At 45.6% G+C, this 20,702-nt stretch overlaps 3 protein-coding genes and 1 long non-coding RNA gene across 4 annotated transcripts; 1 reads left to right on the plus strand and 3 right to left on the minus strand.

Annotated features, from left to right (window-relative positions):
- Window positions 1-2,370: 2,370 nt before the first annotated feature.
- LOC136544237 (uncharacterized) lies at window positions 2,371-2,934 on the minus strand. The gene has a single exon (XM_066536464.1). The coding sequence runs from the start codon at window positions 2,932-2,934 to the stop codon at window positions 2,371-2,373; it is 564 nt and encodes a 187-aa protein (XP_066392561.1).
- Window positions 2,935-6,728: 3,794 nt separating this feature from the next.
- Window positions 6,729-9,008, plus strand: LOC136544238 (uncharacterized). The gene is made up of 7 exons (XM_066536465.1): window positions 6,729-6,759; window positions 7,288-7,374; window positions 7,510-7,599; window positions 8,235-8,321; window positions 8,454-8,543; window positions 8,620-8,816; window positions 8,937-9,008. The coding sequence occupies exons 1-7, from the start codon at window positions 6,729-6,731 to the stop codon at window positions 9,006-9,008; spliced, it is 654 nt and encodes a 217-aa protein (XP_066392562.1).
- Window positions 9,009-9,987: 979 nt separating this feature from the next.
- Window positions 9,988-11,504, minus strand: LOC136544239 (uncharacterized; the record flags this gene model as incomplete). The annotated part of the gene is made up of 2 exons (XM_066536466.1): window positions 9,988-10,887; window positions 11,025-11,504. Coding segments are annotated over 2 exons (810 nt in total), but the record flags the coding sequence as incomplete, so codon positions are not given.
- A 6-nt stretch (window positions 11,505-11,510) lies between these two features.
- On the minus strand, window positions 11,511-13,706 carry LOC136546537 (uncharacterized). Its single transcript, XR_010781389.1, has 4 exons — window positions 13,620-13,706; window positions 12,833-12,918; window positions 12,612-12,701; window positions 11,511-12,535 (listed from the first exon to the last, which is right to left on the minus strand). It is a non-coding gene; the product is annotated as an uncharacterized lncRNA (long non-coding RNA).
- Window positions 13,707-20,702: the final 6,996 nt, after the last annotated feature.

Below are 20,702 nucleotides of genomic sequence, written 5' to 3' on the forward strand. Positions count from 1 at the left end.
GGGATCATCTAGAGAGCCTGGGCTGGGAGGTGTGTTTGCCGAGCGTAGTACTGGCACCCTTCGCAGGTGCATACGATTTGCTCGGCATCGGCTACTACGGTGGGCCAGTAGAAACCTTGTCGGAATGCATTCCCAACCAAAGTTTTTGGTGCGGCATGATGACCATAGACTCCATCGTGGATGTCGCTCAGCAGGAGTTTTCCCTAATCGCCAGGGATACAGAGTTGTAGAATCCCACTGTGACTCCATTTGTAGAGTTCGCTTTCTACAAGAACGAAGGACTTGGCGCGTCGTGCGAGCCATCGGGCTTCCGTCTTGTCTGCCGGTAGTGTGTCATGGAGGAGGTAGTCGAGGTAAGGTGTTCTCCAGTCATCGGGAGGGTCAGACTCTGCTACTGGGTCCTCTTCAAGCTCCATGACCTCAGGGTCGGGTGGAGTAGTTGGAGGGTCGGCCCCTGGGGTCGGACTAGATGGGCCATCGTTGGCTTGTTCCGACCTCATGTAGTGTACCGAGGGTTTGTATTGGTCGCTGGCAAAGACGCCTGCCGGGACTAGCTCTCGGCCGGATGCTGCTTTCGCAAGTGTGTCGGCTGCTTCGTTGAGGCGCCTTGGGATGTGATTGAGTTCAAGGCCATCGAATTTGTCCTCCAGCCACCACACCTCTTGATAGTATGCCTCCATCTTGGTGTCATGGCAGCATGACTCTTTCATGACCAAGTTGACGACCAGCTGAGAGTCGCCCCTGACGTCGAGGCATCGGATGCCCAGTTCAATGGCGATTCGTAGGCCGTTGACGAGCGCTTCGTATTCTGTAGTATTATTTGATGAGGGAAAATGGAGCCAAACCATGTACCTCATGGGGACCCCAAGGGGAGATATAAAAACTAGTCCTGCTCCGGCGCCCTTCTTCATCAGCGACCCGTCGAAGTACATTGTCCAATACTCTTGATCGACGACTGCTGGTGGTATCTGGACCTCGGTCCACTCCGCGATGAAGTCAGCCAGTACCTGAGATTTTATCGCTGTTTGGGGGGCATAAGAAATGCCCTAATCCATCAGCTCGAGTGCCCACTTTGCGGTTCTTCCCGTAGCGTCATGGCTACAGACGACCTCGTCGAGGGGGAATGACGTCACTACTGTCATGGGGTGTGACTCAAAGTAGTGGCATAGCTTTCTTTTGGTGATGAGGACGGTATAGAGGAGTTTCTAGATTTGGGAGTAGCAGGTTTTGGAGTCGGATAACACCTCGCTGATGAAATATATAGGGTGCTATACCTTGAAGGCATGCCCCTCCTCCTCTCGTTTTACCACCAAGGCAGAGCTGACCACTTGGGTGGTGGCGATATATATAGTAGGAGGGATTCTCCGTTGCATGGAGGAACTAGGACCGGAGGTTTAGTCAAAAATCGTTTAACCATGTCAAGCGCTTCCTGAGCCTCGACTGTCCACTCAAAGTGGTCAGATTTCTTTAGGAGTCGATAAAGGGGGGTCCTCGTTCACCGAGGCATGAAATGAATCGGCTGAGGGCGGCAAGGCACCCTGTGATCCGCTAAACCCCCTTTATGTTTTGAATCGGGCCCATCCTTGTGATGGCTGATATTTTCTCCGGGTTGGCTTCGATGCCACGCTCGGAGATGATAAAGCTGAGCAGCATGCCCCTCGGGACCCCGAAAACACATTTTTCGGGATTGAGTTTGATGCCGTTTGCCCAGAGTTTCACAAAGGTTCGCTCAAGGTCGGCGACAAGGTGGTCAGCTCATTTGGATTTGACTATGATGTCGTCAACATAGGCCTGAATGGTTCGCCCAATGAGGTCTCCAAAGCAACTGAGCATACAGCGCTGGTACGTTGCTCCAGCATTCTTCAGACCGAAAGGCATCGAAATGTAGCAAAATGATCCGAAGGGGGTGATAAAAGATGTCACGAGCTGGTCAGACTCTTTCATCATGATTTGGTGGTAACTGGAGTATGCGTCAAGGAAGCAGAGGGTTTCGCACCCCGAGGTGGAATCGACTATTTGGTCTATTCATGGCAAAGGAAACGGATCCTTTGGACACGCTTTGTTGAGGCTGGTATAATCGATACACATTCTCCATTTCCTGCTCTTTTTTCGCACAAGAATGGGATTCACTAACCACTCTGGGTGGTATACTTCCTTAATGAATCCTACGGCTAGCAGTTTGGCTATCTCCTCGCCGATGGCCTTGCGTTTCTCTTCATCAAAGCGGCGTAGGCGTTGCTTTACCGGCTTGGAGCCTAGGAGGATTTGGAGAGTATGCTCGGCGACCTCCCTCAGGATGCCTAGCATATCCGAGGGTTTCCACGCAAAGATGTCTTTGTTGTCGCGGAGGAAGTCGATGAGCGCACCTTCCTATTCGGAGGAGAGCGCGGTCCCGATACATACTTTCTTGCCCTCGGAGCTGCTAGGGTCCAAGAGGACCTCCCTGGAGCCTTCTGCCGATTCGAATGACCTAGTTGATTTCTTCACATCGGGTGCCTCTTCAACAACCTCTTCCCTGAGGGTGGCGAGCTCTTCGGAGGCGATGACTGCGGATGCGTGTCCGCAGCATTCGACTTCGCACTCGTAAGCGCACTGGAAGGAGGTACCGATGGTGATGACCCCACGGGGGCCCGGCATCTTCAACTTCAGGTACGTATAATTAGGAACAGCCATGAATTTCGTGTAACATGGTCGTCCCAAGATGGCGTGAAAAGTCCCCGGGAACCCCACTATATCGAAGGTGAGGGTCTCAGTTCGGTAATTGAACCGATCCCCAAAAGTGACGGGCAGGTCGATCTGCCCTAATGGCACGGCTTGCATACCAGGCACGACGCCATGGAAAGGTGCTTGAATGGGACGGAGGTTCGTTCGGTCAATGCCCATCTCGTCGAGCGTCTTGGCGTACATGATGTTGAGGCCGCTGCCTCCATCCATCCATACTTTTGTGAGCCGCTTAGGTCCGACGATCAAATCGACGACAAGTGGGTACCTTCCTGGGTGTGGGACGGCATCCGGATGGTCGGTCCGGTCGAAGGTTATGGTGGATTCTGACCACCGGAGGAAGGTTGGCGTGGCCGGTCTGACTGTATAGACTTCGCGGCGCGCGAGCTTCTAGCGGCGCTTAGAGTCATAGACCGTCGATCCTCCAAAGATCATGAGGGCACCGATCGGCGTCGGGAAGGCATCGTCCTTTTCCTCTGCGTCGTCTGTGGCGGGAATAGGTTCCTTCCCCTGCTCCCCTTTGTTGAGGCCCCCGGCCAAGTATTTGCGCATAAGGCCGCAATCCTTGTATAGATGCTTGGTCGGGAAGGCATGGTTTGGGCATGGCCCCTCGAGCATTTTCTCAAAGTGGTTTGGAGTGCCCTCCGCGGGCTTCCGGCCACCTTTGCGGTCGGCAGCGGCCACGAGCGAGTTATCGCGCCGTTGCTTCTTATTTTTCCTTTTGATGGGACGGTTGGAGGCGCCTTCGCCGGTGTCCTTGTCTTGCCTCATCTTTCCATCGGAGCGATCAAAGACAGCTCTGACCGCCTCCTTTCCGGAGGCGTGACTGGTGGTGATGTCTAGGAGTTCCTTGGTAGTCTGCGGACCCCTACGTCCTAACTTGTGGACCAGGGATTCACAGGTTGTTCCGGACAAAAAGGCTCCTATCATGTCGGCGTTGGCGACATTAGGGAGCTCGTTGCACTGCCGAGAGAAGCGCCGAATGTACCCGCAAAGGGTTTCATCGGCCTTCTGGTGGTAGTTCTTGAGGTCCCATGGGTTTCCAGGGCATTTGTACATGCCCTGGAAGTTGCCCACGAAGATCTCCGTCAGATCCGCCCAACTCTGGATAGCATTGGACGGTAGGTGCTCCAGCCATGCTCGCGCTGAATCGGCCAAGAACAACGGGAGATTGCGAATAATGAAATTATCATCACTCGCACCACCGGCCTGACATGCAAGCCGATAGTCTTCGAGCCAAAGCCCGGGATTTGTTTCGCTAGAATATTTAGGGATGTTGGTAGGCGGTCGATACCTTAGGGGGAATGCGGCGTTGAGGATGTGCCGACCAAAGGCCTGAGGACCTGGCAGGCCAGGGCTCGGGCTTCGGTCTTCATTGCTGTCATAGCGTCCGCCTCGTCGGGGGTGGTAGCCGCGGCGTGCTGCTTCTCCGTCGTCGCCATGGGCGCATTTCCGAGCGTCGATGATGTTGTGTACGTCATGGCCGTGGCCGAGGCATTGATGTACTAGGACGGCGGAGGGCTGCCTGCTGGCTGGTGGTGTTTGGTGAACGGATGCATCCCTGGTGGGACGTGCTGAGGGCGAGCGCTGGCTGGTGTCGGGTTCATGTCATCAGGACAATGAACTTTCCGCCTGCTGCACCGCCACACGCTCAAGCAACCTGCGAATCTCCCTGTGGGCCCGGCGATCTTCGGCTGTCGTGGCCTCCGGAAGGCCATGCAGCAAGGCGGTTACTGCAGCGATGTTCTGGCTGGCTCGGGCAAAGTGAGGATGGGTCCCATCGTTGGTGAGGATCCTCTGGTGTACGGCGCGGGCCGTGGCACGCGCGCGCCTCCCGTCTTTGCGGCGTTCAATCTCGTGATTGATGTCCACATACTCCCGGACGAGCCCTTGCCCGGCCTCATCGATCTCTTGCTGACGGGCCCTCAGCTGCTCCATCCTTAGGCGAGATGGGGCCATCGTCTCTTCCCTAGATCTGCTATCAGGGTTGTTCGTAGGGGTGACCTCTTCCCTGGAGACACTTTCGACGTGACCCTCGGGGGTCTGCATCATGAAGCATTCCCAGGAAGGGTGGTGGCTCCCCCTACTGGAATTTGAGCTAGAGAATGATCCTGGCTCCTCGTTGAGGAGCTCGTAGAGGGTCTCTGTATCATGTTCAATCGCCCCCACGAACTCAATGTTCGTGGGTGACTGAACCATACGTAGCGCCTAAAGGCGGCCAGCGGTCGCCGCAGCGTTGCGGAGACCAAATGGAAACGCCGTCGGGGCGCTCCGTACGGACCCTCCTAGACATAGGGTGGCATTGTGAGAGGCCTCCCTTGATGACTGGGGTCCGAGGGAGTTGCCTGGCGGGCCCTCAAGCCTAAGATGGCTGAGGTTGATGGAAGAGAGAGATGGGGCGGCTGAGCGAGTCAGCGCCAGCTCTCCTCCTAGTGTGACGATAAAATCTAGGTCGCCCAAATGCACGTGTGCGCCCGGGGCCCAGGTGATTGCATGGGTGGCCATCCGAGGCCTGATTTGGAATGCACAAGCCCCCCTACCTGGCACGCCAACTGTCGGTGTTTCGTACGAGCACCGGCAAGTAAATTTATAGTAATGCGCGTTAGGCTCGGATGGTGTGCTAAAGGACACAAGATTTATACTAGTTCGAGCAGAATGTCCCTACATCCAGTCTGTTGCTGCTCGTGTTATTAGCACCGAGAACGGTCTATAGTAAGGGGTACAAACGATCGAGAGAGGGACTGGTCCCAAGTCTCTGATGGAAGGGTTGAACGGAGGTCAAGCTCTTCGTGGTAACTTGATTGTGTGTATGTGTGTCTTCCTGTTCGGTTCAAAGTCCGTCCCTTTGATGGAGGAAGCGCATCCCCTTTTATAGAGGAAGGGGGTGGCTTTTACAAGGGTGAGGGTTTAGGATGTATACTCTACTTAGTCTTGTGGCTCACCTCTACCTGGTTTCCTTCTTCATTCTGATGAGTACGAAGGAAGATAAGCTCCTATAATACTGTTGATATCTCTGTAGAATGTCAGGTTGATTACAGAATGTTGTCCTGCATAGGGTGTGGGCTGTAGTATAGTGGTTTTGACTTATTAGCCTCTCCCAGCCTTGCTCTGCACGCCTTCTGGTTCCTGTGAGTCTTCGTTGGAGGGATGAGGGGTCGGGGTCTAGAGCAACGCCATGGTCAAGGCCTTCTGACTTGGTGGACCTGAGGGGTCGGGAAGCGGGTGCCGCTCCCTCGGGTCCATAGCGTGGTGACGGAATATCCGTCATGCGTGGAGATATTAAGTCCTTTTCTGGAGCGTAGCAGTTGTCGTATATCTTCATCGGGTTCCATGTCCCAGGGCTGAAGGCGGCGCCTACAACCCTACAGGGCGAGAAGCACGCACCTGCACAACCTTTCGGGTTCTGTGGCGCCCGGAAGGGTCTAAAGCACCTGTCCCGTCATCTCTTGGCAGTACTTTTCCTGCCAGGGCGCAGGGTATGGTTCTTGGAGCCATGGTTGACCCGAACATCTTGTCTTGCCCTATCCCTATCATCTTGAGGGAATGGGGAGAAGCTGTCAGGTAAGGTGAATCCAGTCCTTAGATATGGAGCAGGGTGAGGCTCGTTCCTTGCTGCTGGGCGAAACGGGGACCAATTCTTATCTCTTGGGTGAGACCGACCCTGCCCTTCGGGGTCGGGCGAGTCGGAGTCTATCCCTTGGCCCTCGGGCGAGACCGAGCCCGCCCCAAAGGCGTCGGGCGAGACGGAGACTAGCCCTCGGCCCTCGAGAGAGACCGAGCCCACCCCAAAGGCGTCGGGCGAGACGGAGATTAACCCTGAGCCCTCGGATGAGGCAGAGCTATCTCAAAAGGTGTCGGCGAGGCGGAACCAAACCCCTGTTATTCGAACAAGGGATGAAACGGTGCTCTCATACGTCCAGAAGTTTTTAATGTTCGGTGGTTATTGGTTCCACCTTCTGGGGTATCCTGGTATTAGGTCCCCGACAGTACCCTATCTAGGTTTTGCGATGGCTGTTCTCTTTATTGGATTTGGTGGGGGTAGCTTTGAAATATTTTACCCAATCAGCTTTTGACGGTGCCTCTTTCAAATTGTTTTCCCTAACACTTGTCCTTTTCACAAATTATTAGATATAAAACTAAATAATCTGATTTTGATGCTATGGCCTCGTTCGCTGGTCTGAAACTTGGCTGAAAAACACTGTTCCGGCTGAATTATTGTGAGAGAAAAATACTATTCCGGCTGAAAAAAGAAGCCGAACAAGCCGAATATGGGATAAGCCGAATAGGGCCTATGTATCCACTCCATGGAAGTATTACGTAGTAATTCAGGATAACACTTTTTTAATAATATATTTTGTTATGATGCTGGTGTCTGTTTCTGTACTACACTTGTTGGGTTATGTGGATATTTGCTATCAATTCTAACTGTCCTACCCAGTTTAGGTTGTTTGGTAGATGTTTTTTGTGAACAATATATTTTGTTGTGATTGTCTTGTCTGGTTCGGTGAACAGTTGTTGATGTATCTGGATATTTGCTATCAATTGTAACTGTCCTACCCATTTCAGGTTGTTTGGTTTCTCCGGACTCGCATCCTGTGATTGGTAGATTCACAGTCCCTGGAAAGGATGTGACATCATCAGTTTCAAATGCAGGTAAGTTGAAACTACAATCGTTTGTTTTGTTGCACATTTGCTGGTCCAATCTCATGGACTACATTTGCCTGGTTTTATTGCCCATTGTTAACAATTCTCTACCAAACTTAACTTAAAAAGAGCTACTTGTTGCAGGTGTACCAATGGTTTGTGTTTCACGGACCATGCCTTCTCAGTTGGCTGACAGCGCAAAAAAATGTTGGATTCCATTTGTGACACATTCAGGTACCTTTATATAATTATTTTAACCTTTCCTGTTACATCTTGCTATGGACTCAACAATCTATCATCCTTGTTGCAGTTACTGCTCCTGTCCCGCAGTTTATATTTAGTACTTGGGTGGCCCTACTAGATCTATTTCCATAAATGCAGCTAAATTGGCAAACTTTTCTCTAGATCCATTATGCTAAGTAAACTTTTCTCTAGTCTCTTTGTTTTTACTGACAAACCCCAGAACTTAAACCTTCCCATACAATCTTCTGTTGGTTGATTCATCTTTTTCCCTTTGTGATTGTATGGTTGCTGGTGTCCCATCTTAATATAAGTTTGGAAGTTCATGACCAGTCATGGTCGAATTGATCTGGTCAGCAAGGAGAGATTTTCTGTACCATGGCATGCTACTGCATTACACTTTAAAAGCTGGGGATCTTTTCTTTGTTGATTCCACTTGTTACTCGGACAACCATATTGAAACTAGATTCCAGCAAAGGGCCACTATATAAGTAATATACATCTTTAGATTGTTTTGGTGCTCCATTATTACAGTTTAGAATGGTCAGTTGGTCTTGTTTGGTTCTGTGATACAATTGTTTATGTATCTGGATATTTGCTATCAATTGTAACTGTCCTACCCATTTCAGGTTGTTTGGTTTCTCCGAACTCGCATCCTGTGTTCGGTAGATTCACAGTACCTGAAAAGAAAGTGTTGTTATCAGTTTCAAATGCAGGTAAATTGAAACAAACACTTGTTTTGTTTCACATTTGCTTCTCCAGTCTCATGTTCAACTTTTGTCTGGTTGTATTGCACATTGTTAACAATTCTCTACCAAACTTATCTTAAAAAAACCTACTTGTTGTAGGTGTGCCTATAGTTTGTGTTTCACAGACTATGTTTTCTCCATTGTCTGACAGTTCAAAAAATTATGGGCTTCCATTTGTCTCACATTCAGGTACCATTATATAATGATTTGAACCTTTCATGTGATATCTTGCTATAAACTTGACAATCTACCACCCTTGTTGCAGTTACTGCACCTATCCCGCAATTTATATTTGGTACTTTGGGTGGGCCTTCTAGATCATTTTCCATACATGCAGGTAAGTTGTCTAACATCATGCTAAGTATACTTTTCTTCAGTCTCTTTGTTTTTACTCAAACCCCAGAACTTAAACCTTCCCATACAATCTTCTGCTGGTTGATTCAACTTTTTGCCATTGAGATTGTATGGTTATCGGTGTCCCATCTTATTATTGGTTTGCAAGTTCATGATCATCCATGGTCGAATTATATATGTATAAATCCATAGTTACTAGTTAGTTTGGACCTTGATTGATTTTGCCAGCAAGGAATCTTTTCTTCGTTTATTCCAGATGGTACTCAAACAACCATATTGAAACTAGAAGCGTGCAAGTAGCCACAATATAAGTAATACTCATCTTTAGATTGTAATGGTGCTCGTCCATTAGAGTTTAGATGGTCAGTTGCTCATATTGCTACTTTAGTAGGCTGTGATTTGCTTTAGACAAGGATTACTTTAGTTGAGTTATCTTATGATGACATAGACTGCTGATTCGATGTAGTAAAGTATTTAAGCAGTGTTTTTTCAGCTTAGAAGATTGCACATTTTCATCCTATCCATTGCCATGTTGTGCTTGAATTAATTCTCTTGTGTACTAGCACTGCCTAGCTTCCTTGCTGTCGATTTAATAGAACAATTTACTTTCTCAATGAAATTAAATTACAAATATGTACTGACATAACAAGCTAGCAACACGTACTGAAATGCCTATCTACCTAGCAACCTAGACCTGCTTTTTTGTCCTTGCAATTCATGATTGAAAAGGTGATAACCACTTCCGAGAAGCACAGTACTACTATAATGTTTCTTTTTGAATGAATGGGTATAAGATTGTGCCAATTTCTTTCTCAGAGTTTAGAGTTTCTTTTTCATAGAAGCACTTGTAAGATTGTGTGTTCTAACAAAGAACACTGTTTGGCCTGTTTTTTATGCATAATAAGTAATAGCTGCTTATATATGTTGTGACCTCATTTTTGATTTTATGGATGCATAATAAGATTATTTGGATTTCTAGTTATTTATTTGCTCCATATCTGTTTTCTAACATACCTTTTTTTGCTCCACATCTGTTTTCTTTGGTAGGTCATTCAATGGAAATCGAATTATACATCAGAATATACAGAGACATTAGAACGTCATAAATACAAATGATTCATCTAACATATAGACATATTAGAACGTTATTAATGCAAATGATTCATATAAATCATTGTTTGAAGTAATTACTAACCTCCTTTAAAATATAAAAATGATAGAGCACTAAGTTCTGGAATATTCATTTGATCAATGATATTCCACTCATCGACGGTGACAAATACTATATGAAATGTAGTTTTCTTCTTCTTATAATAAAGTTCATTTGCTATAGTAGCATAAAAAACAATCACCAAACTTTTATGAGCTGCTTCATCACGAGAATATGTAAAGCCACTAGAAATTCCAGACCGATTCTCAGAATCTAAATCAACAAATTTTTCTAACTGCTCAAAAAAATCAGGATTATTTTTGAACTTGCCAGTAATGTCCTTAACAAACAATACCAGATTAACTGGCCCAAATACTTGTATAACACCGGAAAGACAATCAAACTTATATTGATCTTCAACTTCAATATAAAATATTGAGTCTGTATTTATTCCATGTGATTCATCAAGCTGAACTTTGCCCGCATCAATAAAACAAAATGTTAAAAATTAAACTTTAAAGAGACAATAATCTTTCAATGGAAACAAGAGGTAAAGCTACCATACTAAACTATGCGGTGTACTCTGTCCATTCAATTCGAAACACTGGAAGCCCCTTCAAATGATTTGACCACTTTTTCATTTTTTGTACAGAAAAGTGAGGCTCATCAACTTCTGACTCATTGGCTTTTGCTAAATCATCAGCAAAAACCATCAACTCTCTCGGTTTCCACATTGATACCAGATGACCGAAGCATCAAATACAGGACCAGCTGATCATAGTCCTTTGCAGATGATGAGACCTTCTCTCTCTGATCCTTTGCAGATGATGGGGCTTCCACATACTGAATGCAGTGCTCACCGCTGAGAACATCACATATTGTCACACAGTCAGACCACAACAATAACTTCTGATTGCCCAATTCCTTGGCTTTGGATAGAAGAACAAAAGCTGCATAGAACTTCGCTTTTGTTACTGATTTACGGCTAACGTTTTTAAAAATTTTAGAATAGATTATTTCATCCCCTCGCTAGAGGATAAAAGCCAAACTATAACTTTCTGCATCATAAGATGCGTCGCACTCTGCTTTGCAAAAATCCAGTTCGGTGTCATCTTGGCGGTCAATTATACTATGATCATACATCAATATTTGAATTTTTGATATTAATAATTTCCAGTTTTCAATAACATAGATTTTTTAATCAAATAATCCAACAACATGTTCCACTCATCAATAGTCATACCAGACTCATGAGCCATAATATCAAAAGCACTGAAATATTTTGGATTGTGATTAGCTATCTGAAATGTTTGTCGTTGTAAAAACACTATTGAGTGATGACTCAAATCTTTATCTTTAAGAACCATTAAACATCTTGAAACAAGCAATGGTCTCACAAACTCATTGTACCTTTTCTCAAACCCAAGAATCTTACAAACCATATCACCTTTTTCAATAGATATCCTCTCACATAATTCTTTACTATCACCAATCTGGATTTCAAAAAGCTGATCAGAACAGTTATATAGATTATGCTCGGTGACTGCATCATCAGGATTATTGGTTCCTGCAATGAATTTTGCAGTAAAAAAAGACGACAAATAAATAACTAGAAATCCAAATAATCTTATTATGCATCGATAAAATAAAAAATGAGGCCACAATATATATAAGCAGCTATTACTTATTATGCATCAAAAACAGGCCAAACAGTGTTCTTTGTTAGAACACACAATCTTACAAGTGCTTCTATGAAAAAGAAACTCTAAACTCTGAGAAAGAAATTGGCACAATCTTATACCCATTCATTCAAAAAGAAACATTACAGTAGCACTGTGCTTCTAGGAAGTGGTTATCACCTTTTCAATCATGAATTGTAAGGACAAAAAAGCAGGTCTAGGTTGCTAGATAGATAGGCATTTCAGTACGTGTTGCTAGCTTGTCATGTCAGTACATATTTGCAATTTAATTTCATTGAGAAAGTAAATTGTTCTATTAAATCGACAGCAAGGAAGCTAGACAGTGCTAGTACACAAGAGAATTAATTCAAGCACAACATGGCAATGGATAGGATGAAACTGTGCAATCTTCTAAGCTGAAAAAACACTGCTTAAATACTTTACTACATCGAATCAGCAGTCTATGTCAGCATAAGATAACTCAACTAAAGTAATCCTTGTCTAAAGCAAATCACAGCCTACTAAAGTAGCAATATGAGCAACTGACCATCTAAACTCTAATGGACGAGCACCATTACAATCTAAAGATGAGTATTACTTATATTATGGCTACTTGCACGCTTCTAGTTTCAATATGGCTGTTTGAGTACCATCTGGAATCAACGAAGAAAAGATTCCTTGCTAGCAAAATCAATCAAGGTCCAAACTAACTAGTAACTACGGATTTATACATACATAATTCGACCATGGCTGATCATGAACTTGCAAACCAATAATAAGATGGGACACCAGTAACCATACAATCTCAAAGGCAAAAGGTTGAATCAACCAGCCGAAGATTGTATGGGAAGGTTTAAGTTCTGAGATTTGAGTAAAAACAAAGAGACTGGAGAAAAGTATACTTAGCATGATGTTAGACAACTTACCTGCATGTATGGAAAATGATCTAGAAGATCCACCCAAAGTACCAAATATAAATTGCGGGACAGGTGCAGTAACTGCAACAAGGGTGGTAGATTGTCAAGTTTATAGCAAGATATGACATGAAAGGTTCAAATCATTATATAATGGTACCTGAATGTGAGACAAATGGAAGCCCATAGTTTTTTGAACTGTCAGACAATGGAGAAAACATAGTCTGTGAAACACAAACTATAGGCACACCTGCAACAAGTAGGTCTTTTTAAGATAAGTTTGGTAGAGAATTGTTAACAATGTGCAATACAACTAGACAAAAGTTATCCATGAGACTGTTGACGCAAATGTGAAACAAAACAAGTGTTGTTTCAATTTACCTGCATTTGAAACTGATGAAACACTTTCTTTTCAGGTACTGCGAATCTACCGAACACAGGATGCGAGTCCAGAGAAACCAAACAACCTGAAATGGGTAGGACAGTTACAATTGATAGCAAATATCCAGATACATAAACAACTGTATCACAGAACCAAACAAGACCAACTGACCATTCTAAACTCTAATAATGGAGCACCAAAACAATCTAAAGATGAATATTACTTATATAGTGGCCCTTTGCAGGAATCTAGTTTCAATATGGCTGTCTGAGTACCAAGTGGAATCAACAAAGAAAAGATCCCCAGCTTTTAAAGTGTAATGCAGTAGCATGCCATAGTACAGAAAATCTCTCCTTGCTGACCAGATCAATTCGACCATGACTGGTCATAAACTTCCAAACTTATATTAAGATGGGACACCAGCAACCATACAATCACAAAGGGAAAAAGATGAATCAACCAGTAGAAGATTGTATGGAAATGTTTAAGTTCTGGGATTTGTCAGTAAAAACAAAGAGGCTAGAGAAAAGTTTACTTAGCATAATGGATCTGGTTTATTTTAAAGGAGGTCAGGAATTGCTTCAAACAGTGATTTATATGAATCATTTGCATTAATGTTGTTTTAATGTGTCTATATGTTCGATGAATCATTTGCATTTATGACGTTCTAATGTCTCTGTATATTCTGATGTATAGTTCGATTTCCATTGAATGACCCTAATAGAAAGGATAAAGGTGACCTACCAAAGAAAAACAGATGTGGAGCAAAAAAAAAAACGGACATACCCAGTGCAGAGAGCTCCCGCTCTGTGCGGGGTCTAGGGAAGGGTGTCAGTGGCAAGTCTTGCCCTCGTCTGTGCAATGCGATGAGACCGCTACTCAAACCTGGGACCTTTCGGTCACAGGCGGTAAGACTCTACCGCTTGCATCAGGCCCGTCCTTCGTGGAGCAAAAAAAAAGGCATGTTAGAATTTTTTTTCTTCTTCTGTACAGGCGTGTTTTTTCCCCAAGTATTCATGAACATCTATGTAATTGTCATAAGTGACTTCAATGTGCCCAGGTTTCATCGTCTAGTAAAAGTGAAGGACCATTAAGCCAGTCAACAAATGGAGATGGAGGTCGTTGAAGTGATTTGGAAGGCTGTGGAATCGAACCGAGCATCTGCTCGCTTAGGCTCATCTGAGATAACATAAGTTGTGAAGCTAAGAATTGAACTTAGGACTTTTTTGTATGCATGCAACTTGTAATTGCTCGTGAGAATTGAACTTAGGACCGACCTTCCTGTGGGATGGAACCCAACATCTGCCCTCTTAAGCTCACCCGATGTAACTTATGCAGTGGACCTGAGAATTGAACTCATGACCTATCGTGTGCATGCAACTTAGTATCTGCTCCTGAGAATTAATTTAACCTTACCTAACTGTATTGGAACTTGTTTTGAATGTTTCGAACAGATAAGTGAGAATATTTTCAGCTAGAGGTTAGTAATGTACATTTTGTACTCACCTCAATGTTTGGTTTTTTCTTGAGGACGTGGCTTTTTGGACTTCCTCAGTTGTTTGTCCTCGTTTATCACTTTTTTTTTAAAAAAAGAACAAACACAGTTTGCAAACGTGTAGAATGAATATTAAATCTTGATACATCAACTGAGTTAACTTTTCTTCTTTTTCTTCGTACGATGAGCCTGAGCCTGAGGTAGCTGGTTTGTTTTTGCCTGCCTTCGATACTGGCATAAGTGGTTGTTTTCCCAGATAACGGCAATTGGGTAGGGTTGTCAGCACCAATTAGGTAGGGTTATCCTTATGACTTTAAATGTAGGGTTGTCAGCACCAATTAGGTAAAATCTTAACCAGAAAGGTAAACTTGTGGCCAATCCATGAGGAATTTTCGGGTGGATTTTCTTTCATACTTTGTCTTAAAGAGCTTAAACACTCTTTGATCTGTTCGGTTCCTTTCTTTACAAAGAACATAAACTCAAGATCAAGATGATGATTTCATTTCTCTCACCGGGACCTCCACATTCCCACATTCTTGAAATCTGTACACATAAAGGTGTGTTTGGATCGGTCAAAAAAGGGTGTGTTTGTTTCCGGGCTTGTTTCTAGCCTGGCTAGCTTCTAAGCCTGGCCAGCCCCTCGAGGGTGTGTTTTGTTGCTTGATTTGTTTCGATATAGTCACATCTTCTCCGAATTGATAAGGTTACCTCAATTCATGTCGCCGTTTGGAAGCAGGGTGCAGGTAGGCCGGGGTGCAGAATTGCAGGTTTGAGTTTGACAAGGTAGCTTGTGGTCGGGCTGGCCTGCCGTAAGCCATAACGTTAATCAATGTATAGAACTGGTATATATGAGCTTGCTTATTCTAAGCCTGTAGTGTAAATTGCGCAATGTTTTGAACTCCAAATAAACACTCAAACACAGTTCACAGAAATATTCTGAAGACAAAATAACGAAACAAAAAATGTTATTACTTTAAAATATATTTCCTTAATCAAACTTCATACATTCTGTAAGGCACAAACGTGCATAACAATTAAATAGCTCCCCAATGAACTCATGAGTGACACTTCAGCTGCATTTATGCACCTTAGTTCCTAATTTAGTAATAATGAACTTAAGAATGAATCACAAACATTAGCCTAGAAAGTCATGTTGACCTCTATGTTAGCGGCCCATCTACGGCAGATACTTCAGAAGAAGCGGCCTAGGTGCTTCGGACTGGAAAACGCGTTCGCCAGCCCAACGTGCGTCTAGCTGACGCGGAATGGCTGTGATTGTGTCTGCGAGCACCGTCGGGCGGAAGCCTTGTAAAATAGACGCTATGAGCGAGAAAGGGGGATTATGAAGAATCTTGTAACCAGACTCTAAACTCTAAACACTCCTCCTTCCTGCCTCTCCTTCTCGCCTGATTTTTGTGTTGTTCGTCTGATCCTTTACCCAATTTGCTTCTATTTCCTGCCTAGTGCTGACAATTGGTATCAGAGACACCGATTCTGGGTTTCCACATCGATCCGCTTTTACTCCATCGGTTGATTTGAGCAAGTGATCCGGTTGGCTCGATCTCGTTTCTAGCAGTGAGCTGCTGCTAGGGATTTGGTCGCCGTAATTCCCTTCTCCGCTTGAATCGACTTGTGGTTGCGGCAGATCTGGATCGTTCCCAACCTTTAGCCCACGACCACTTCACCCGACGACAGCACCGACTGGGAATCATGAATCCGAAGACCAAAATCATCCTCGAAGAGATCAACCGCCAATTCAACGAGCATGACAAGAAGTGGGATTCGCGTTTTGCGGATCAGGAAGCGCGCCTCTCGCCAGATCCGGGACTTCGAGCAGGCGCAGGAGGGGTGCATGGCGGCTCTGGACAAGGCCACTGCGTCGCTCGATGAGTGGCGGCCATCGATTGAAGGCCTCGTTGATGACATGAAGCTTGACATCTCGAAGTCCAAGTTGGAGGTGTCGAAGATCTCTCGCAACTGGGAGCGGGCGATTCTGGAGCAACCGGCTACCACGCCGGGCGTCTTCGCCGCCGTTCCGTCAGCTGTCGAGCGTCCATTCGTCAACGCTCCAGCAAATCTGCCCAATGGGCACTGCGTCGACTGGGAAGTGGATGTGGGGTAGTTTCTGCCCTGATTCATTCCCCGGTCAAGGGTATGCCACCATTCCCCACTCCACCCTCTCCGAGATCTGTTTTCCAGTCTATTGATGATCCTGGAGTTCGTAGTGGTACTACTGGGGTGGGGCATAATGGGTTCCAGCCATCCAAACTTCCTAAATTTGATTTTCCTATGTTTGACGGATCCCAACCTAAATACTGGCTTAGTCAATGCAAGGATTACTTTGATCTCTATGGTACTGAACCTCACATGTGGGTTAGGGTTGCTAAAATGCATTTTACAAACGTTGCTAAGTGTTGGTACCCTTCTGTTGAATCCCAGCTTCAGTCCGCTACTTGGCCTACTTTTACTTGCTTGATCCTTGATCGTTTTGGCCAGGATGAGCATGAGCTTTTGCTTAGACAACTCTTCCAAATCCGTCAAACTAATTCTGTTCAAGAGTACATAAACCAATTCATTGCTATCGTCGATGATTTATCAGCTTATGGTGGTACCACAGACCCTCTTTACTATGCTATGAGATTTGTTGATGGTTTGAAAGATTATATTCGAGCTGCAGTGGCTTTGCATCGTCCCCAAAATTTGGATACTGCTTGCCTTCTTGCTAAATTGCAGGAGGAGGTTGCTGATCCGGCCAAGAAGAGGGACTTCCACCGTGCGGAACATCCGGCGGGGCCTCGTCTGTACGCCCCGCGGGCGTTTCCACTACCTCCACCACCTCCCCGTCTTACCCTCCCGACCGCCGAGGTGAAGCCGGTTGTGGACGCTGGGCGTGGACCGACCTTGGATGAGCGCTGGTCCGCTCTCCGCGTGACCCGGCGTGCTCAAGGCCTCTGTATGAGGTGTGGTGGAAAATGGAGTCATGATCATCAATGCCCTGCTGCCGTCCAACTACATGTCGTGCAAGAGCTGCTGGATGTTTTTCGTGAAGCCACTCCTATTGAAGTTGCGGATTCAGTTCAGGAAGCGAAGCCGAAGCAATTGTTTCTCTCTTTATCAGTGACAGCAGTAACTGGAATGGTTCAACCGCGCACTATGTGTTTTTGGGGGCTCCTTGGTGATCACCATGTTAAAATTCTGCTTGATTCAGGTAGTTCACATACCTTTATCAGCTCAGCTGTTGCTTCGGCATTTCCAACTCTGCAACAGTTATCTCCTCCCTTGCAAGTCCAGGTCGCGAATGGGTAGGTACTCACTTGTTCTTCACACATTCCTGATGTTGGTTGTTCTATCTAGGGTTGTCAGTTTTCTTCTGATCTGAAGATTCTTCCATTGTCCTCTTATGACATGATCTTGGGTTTGGATTGGTTGGAAGCCCATAGTCCGATGACAGTCCATTGGGGCTAGAAATGGATTCAGCTCCAACATCATGGCAATGCTGTTCAGTTAGTGGGTATTCTACCGGATCTGACAGCTGGAGCAGTTTTACAGTTCTGTTCTCTTGATCATCAGTAGTTTTCTGATCCTCCTGCTTACCCTGTCGAAGTTCAGCAATTGATACAAGATTACTCGGGGTTGTTTGATCCGCCAAATCAGTTGCCTCCTTCTCGCAACTGTGATCATTCAATTCCCCTAGTTCTTGGTGTAGCTCCGTTCTCTTCTCGTCCTTACCGTTTCTCCCCAGCTATCAAGGATGAGGTGGAGAAACAAGTCAAGGACATGTTGGCCTCAGGTATTATTCAAAAGAGTACCAGCCCATTCTCTTCGGCTATACTGTTGGTCAGAAAAAGGACAATACATGGCGGTTTTGTGTCGATTACCGGCAATTGAATGCTATCACAGCCAAAGGCAAATTTCCCGTACCCATAATTGATGAGCTTCTAGATGAGTTGGTTGGAGCTTCTTGGTTTTCTAAACTCGATTTGCGCTCAGGTTTCCACCAGATTCGGTTGAAGCCCGGTGAAGAGTTTAAAACCGCATTTCAAACTCATTTTGGACAGTTTGAGTTCAGAGTCAGCCGTTTGGCCTTACGGGAGCACCTGGAACATTTCAAGATGCTATGAATTCCACTCTGGCTCCTTTTCTTCGGAAATTTGTCTTGGTTTTCTTCGATGATATCTTGATCTTCAGTCCATCCTATGAGCAACATCTTCACCACCTACAGTTAGTTTTTCAGCAGCTTCAAGTTCATGACTGGAAGATCAAACTGACTAAATGTGAGTTCGCCAAGCAAAGTATTGTATATCTTGGCCATGTCATTACTCCAGCAGGGGTTACCACTGATCCTCAGAAAGTAGCGGCTGTGGTCAATTGGCGTACTCCCCAGTCCGTTAAGGATTTGCGCAGTTTCTTAGGTTTAGCGGGGTATTACAGAAAATTTGTCTGTAATTTTGGTGTCATTGCAAAACCATTGACTGAGCTACTTAAAAAGAACACCTTGTTCATCTGGACTGCTTCACACGATCAGTCATTCCAAGCTCTCAAGCAAGCCCTGAGTTCTTCACCAGTTCTTGCTTTGCTTGATTTCTCCAAGCCATTTAGCATTGAGACGGATGCTAGTGCTAGTGGTATTGGTGCTGTTCTTACTCACCAACGTTTGCATATGTCATGGCAGCAGAAGCTCTTTTCTAAGCTCATTGGTCTCCAGTTTCACATTGTATACAAGCCGGGTGCTGCAAACCATGTAGCTGATGCCTTGTCTCGCAAGAGCTTCCATGATTCATCATGTGCTGCTATTTCTGTGGTTGCCCCTACTTGGATACAAGAGGTGGTGTTAGGATATGCAGCTGATCCTATCTCATCCGAGATGATAGCCAAACTCACCATTGATTCTGCAGCCGTGCCAAGATTTTCTCTACGAGACGGTGTTCTACGTCAGGGAACACGTATTTGGATTGGGGACAACAAGGTACTACAGCAGAGAATTCTCCATGCCATCCATGCCAGCGCTTTGGGGGGTCACTGTGGATTTCCGGCAACATATACTCGGTTGAAGCAGCTATTCCAGTGGCGTGGCATCAAATCCGCTACACGAGACTTCGTTCAAGCTTGTATTACTTGCCAACAGGCTAAGCCCGATCGAAGTCGGTTGCCTGGTCTTCTTCAACCTCTGCCAGTACCTGTTGTTGCTTGGCACACTATATCTCTGGATTTCATTGAGGGGCTGCCCTGCTCTGGTAATGTTAAGTGTATTCTCGTTGTGGTAGATTCCTTCACCAAGTGTGGCCATTTCCTGCCCTTGCTCCATCCGTTTACAGCTGCTGTGGTGGCTAAGCTATTTCTCAACAATGTCTATCGTTTGCATGGTCTGCCAACTACCATTATCTCTGATCGGGATCGTATTTTTACCAGTCAATTTTGGCGTGAGCTATTCTGTTTGGGCGATGTCTCCTTGCAGATGAGTTCAAGTTACCACCCGCAGTCTGATGGTCAGACTGAACGCCTCAATCAGACCATGGAGACCTTCTTACGCTGCTTTGTCAATACATGCCCGGCCAAATGGTCTTCTTAGATTGCTTTGGCGGAGTTATGGTACAATACTTCCCCTCACTCTGCACTTGGCTGTTCTCCTTTTGAAGCTCTTTATGGCTACCCACCTCACCATTTTGGAATCTCTGTCCTGGATGATGTGGTTGTACCTGAACTGTCTTCTTGGCTTCAAGATCGTCAAGTCATGACTGATTTGATCCGTCAACACTTAGCCCAAGCCAAACACCGTATGAAACGTCAAGCTGACAAGAAGCGATCTGAACGTCAATTCAGTGTGGGTGATATGGTGTTTGTTAAGCTGCAACCTTATGTTCAGTCTTCGCTGGCCCCTCGATCTAATCAGAAGTTGTCTTTCAAGTTCTATGGTCCATTCCAGATCATGGAGCGCATTGGTCAGGTGGCTTATAAGTTGCTTTTGCCCAGTTCCGCTGCTACCCACCCGGTGTTTCATGTTTCCCAATTGAAAGCTATGGTTCTCCCTTAGGTCCAGGTATCTCCATCTTTACCAGCTGACATTGAGTTGCATCGGGTTCCTATGGAGGTTTTGCAGCGTCAGGTCATGCCTACTTCTAATGGTTCGGTGGAGCAAGGCCTCATCCTCTGGTCTGGCTGGCCGTCAGAAATGGCAACCTGGGAGAATTTGCAGCAGTTGCGTCAAGCTTTTCCCAAAGCTCCTGCTTGGGGACAAGCAGGCTTCCAAGGACCGGGGGGTGTTAGCGGCCCATCTACGGCAGATACTTCAGAAGAAGCGGCCCAGGTGCTTCGGACTGGAAAATGCGTTCGCTGGCCCAACGTGCGTCTAGCTGGCGCGGAATGGCTGTGATTGT

Source organism: Miscanthus floridulus, chromosome 3, assembly GCF_019320115.1.
Source record: "Miscanthus floridulus cultivar M001 chromosome 3, ASM1932011v1, whole genome shotgun sequence".
Classification (NCBI taxonomy): domain Eukaryota; kingdom Viridiplantae; phylum Streptophyta; class Magnoliopsida; order Poales; family Poaceae; genus Miscanthus; species Miscanthus floridulus.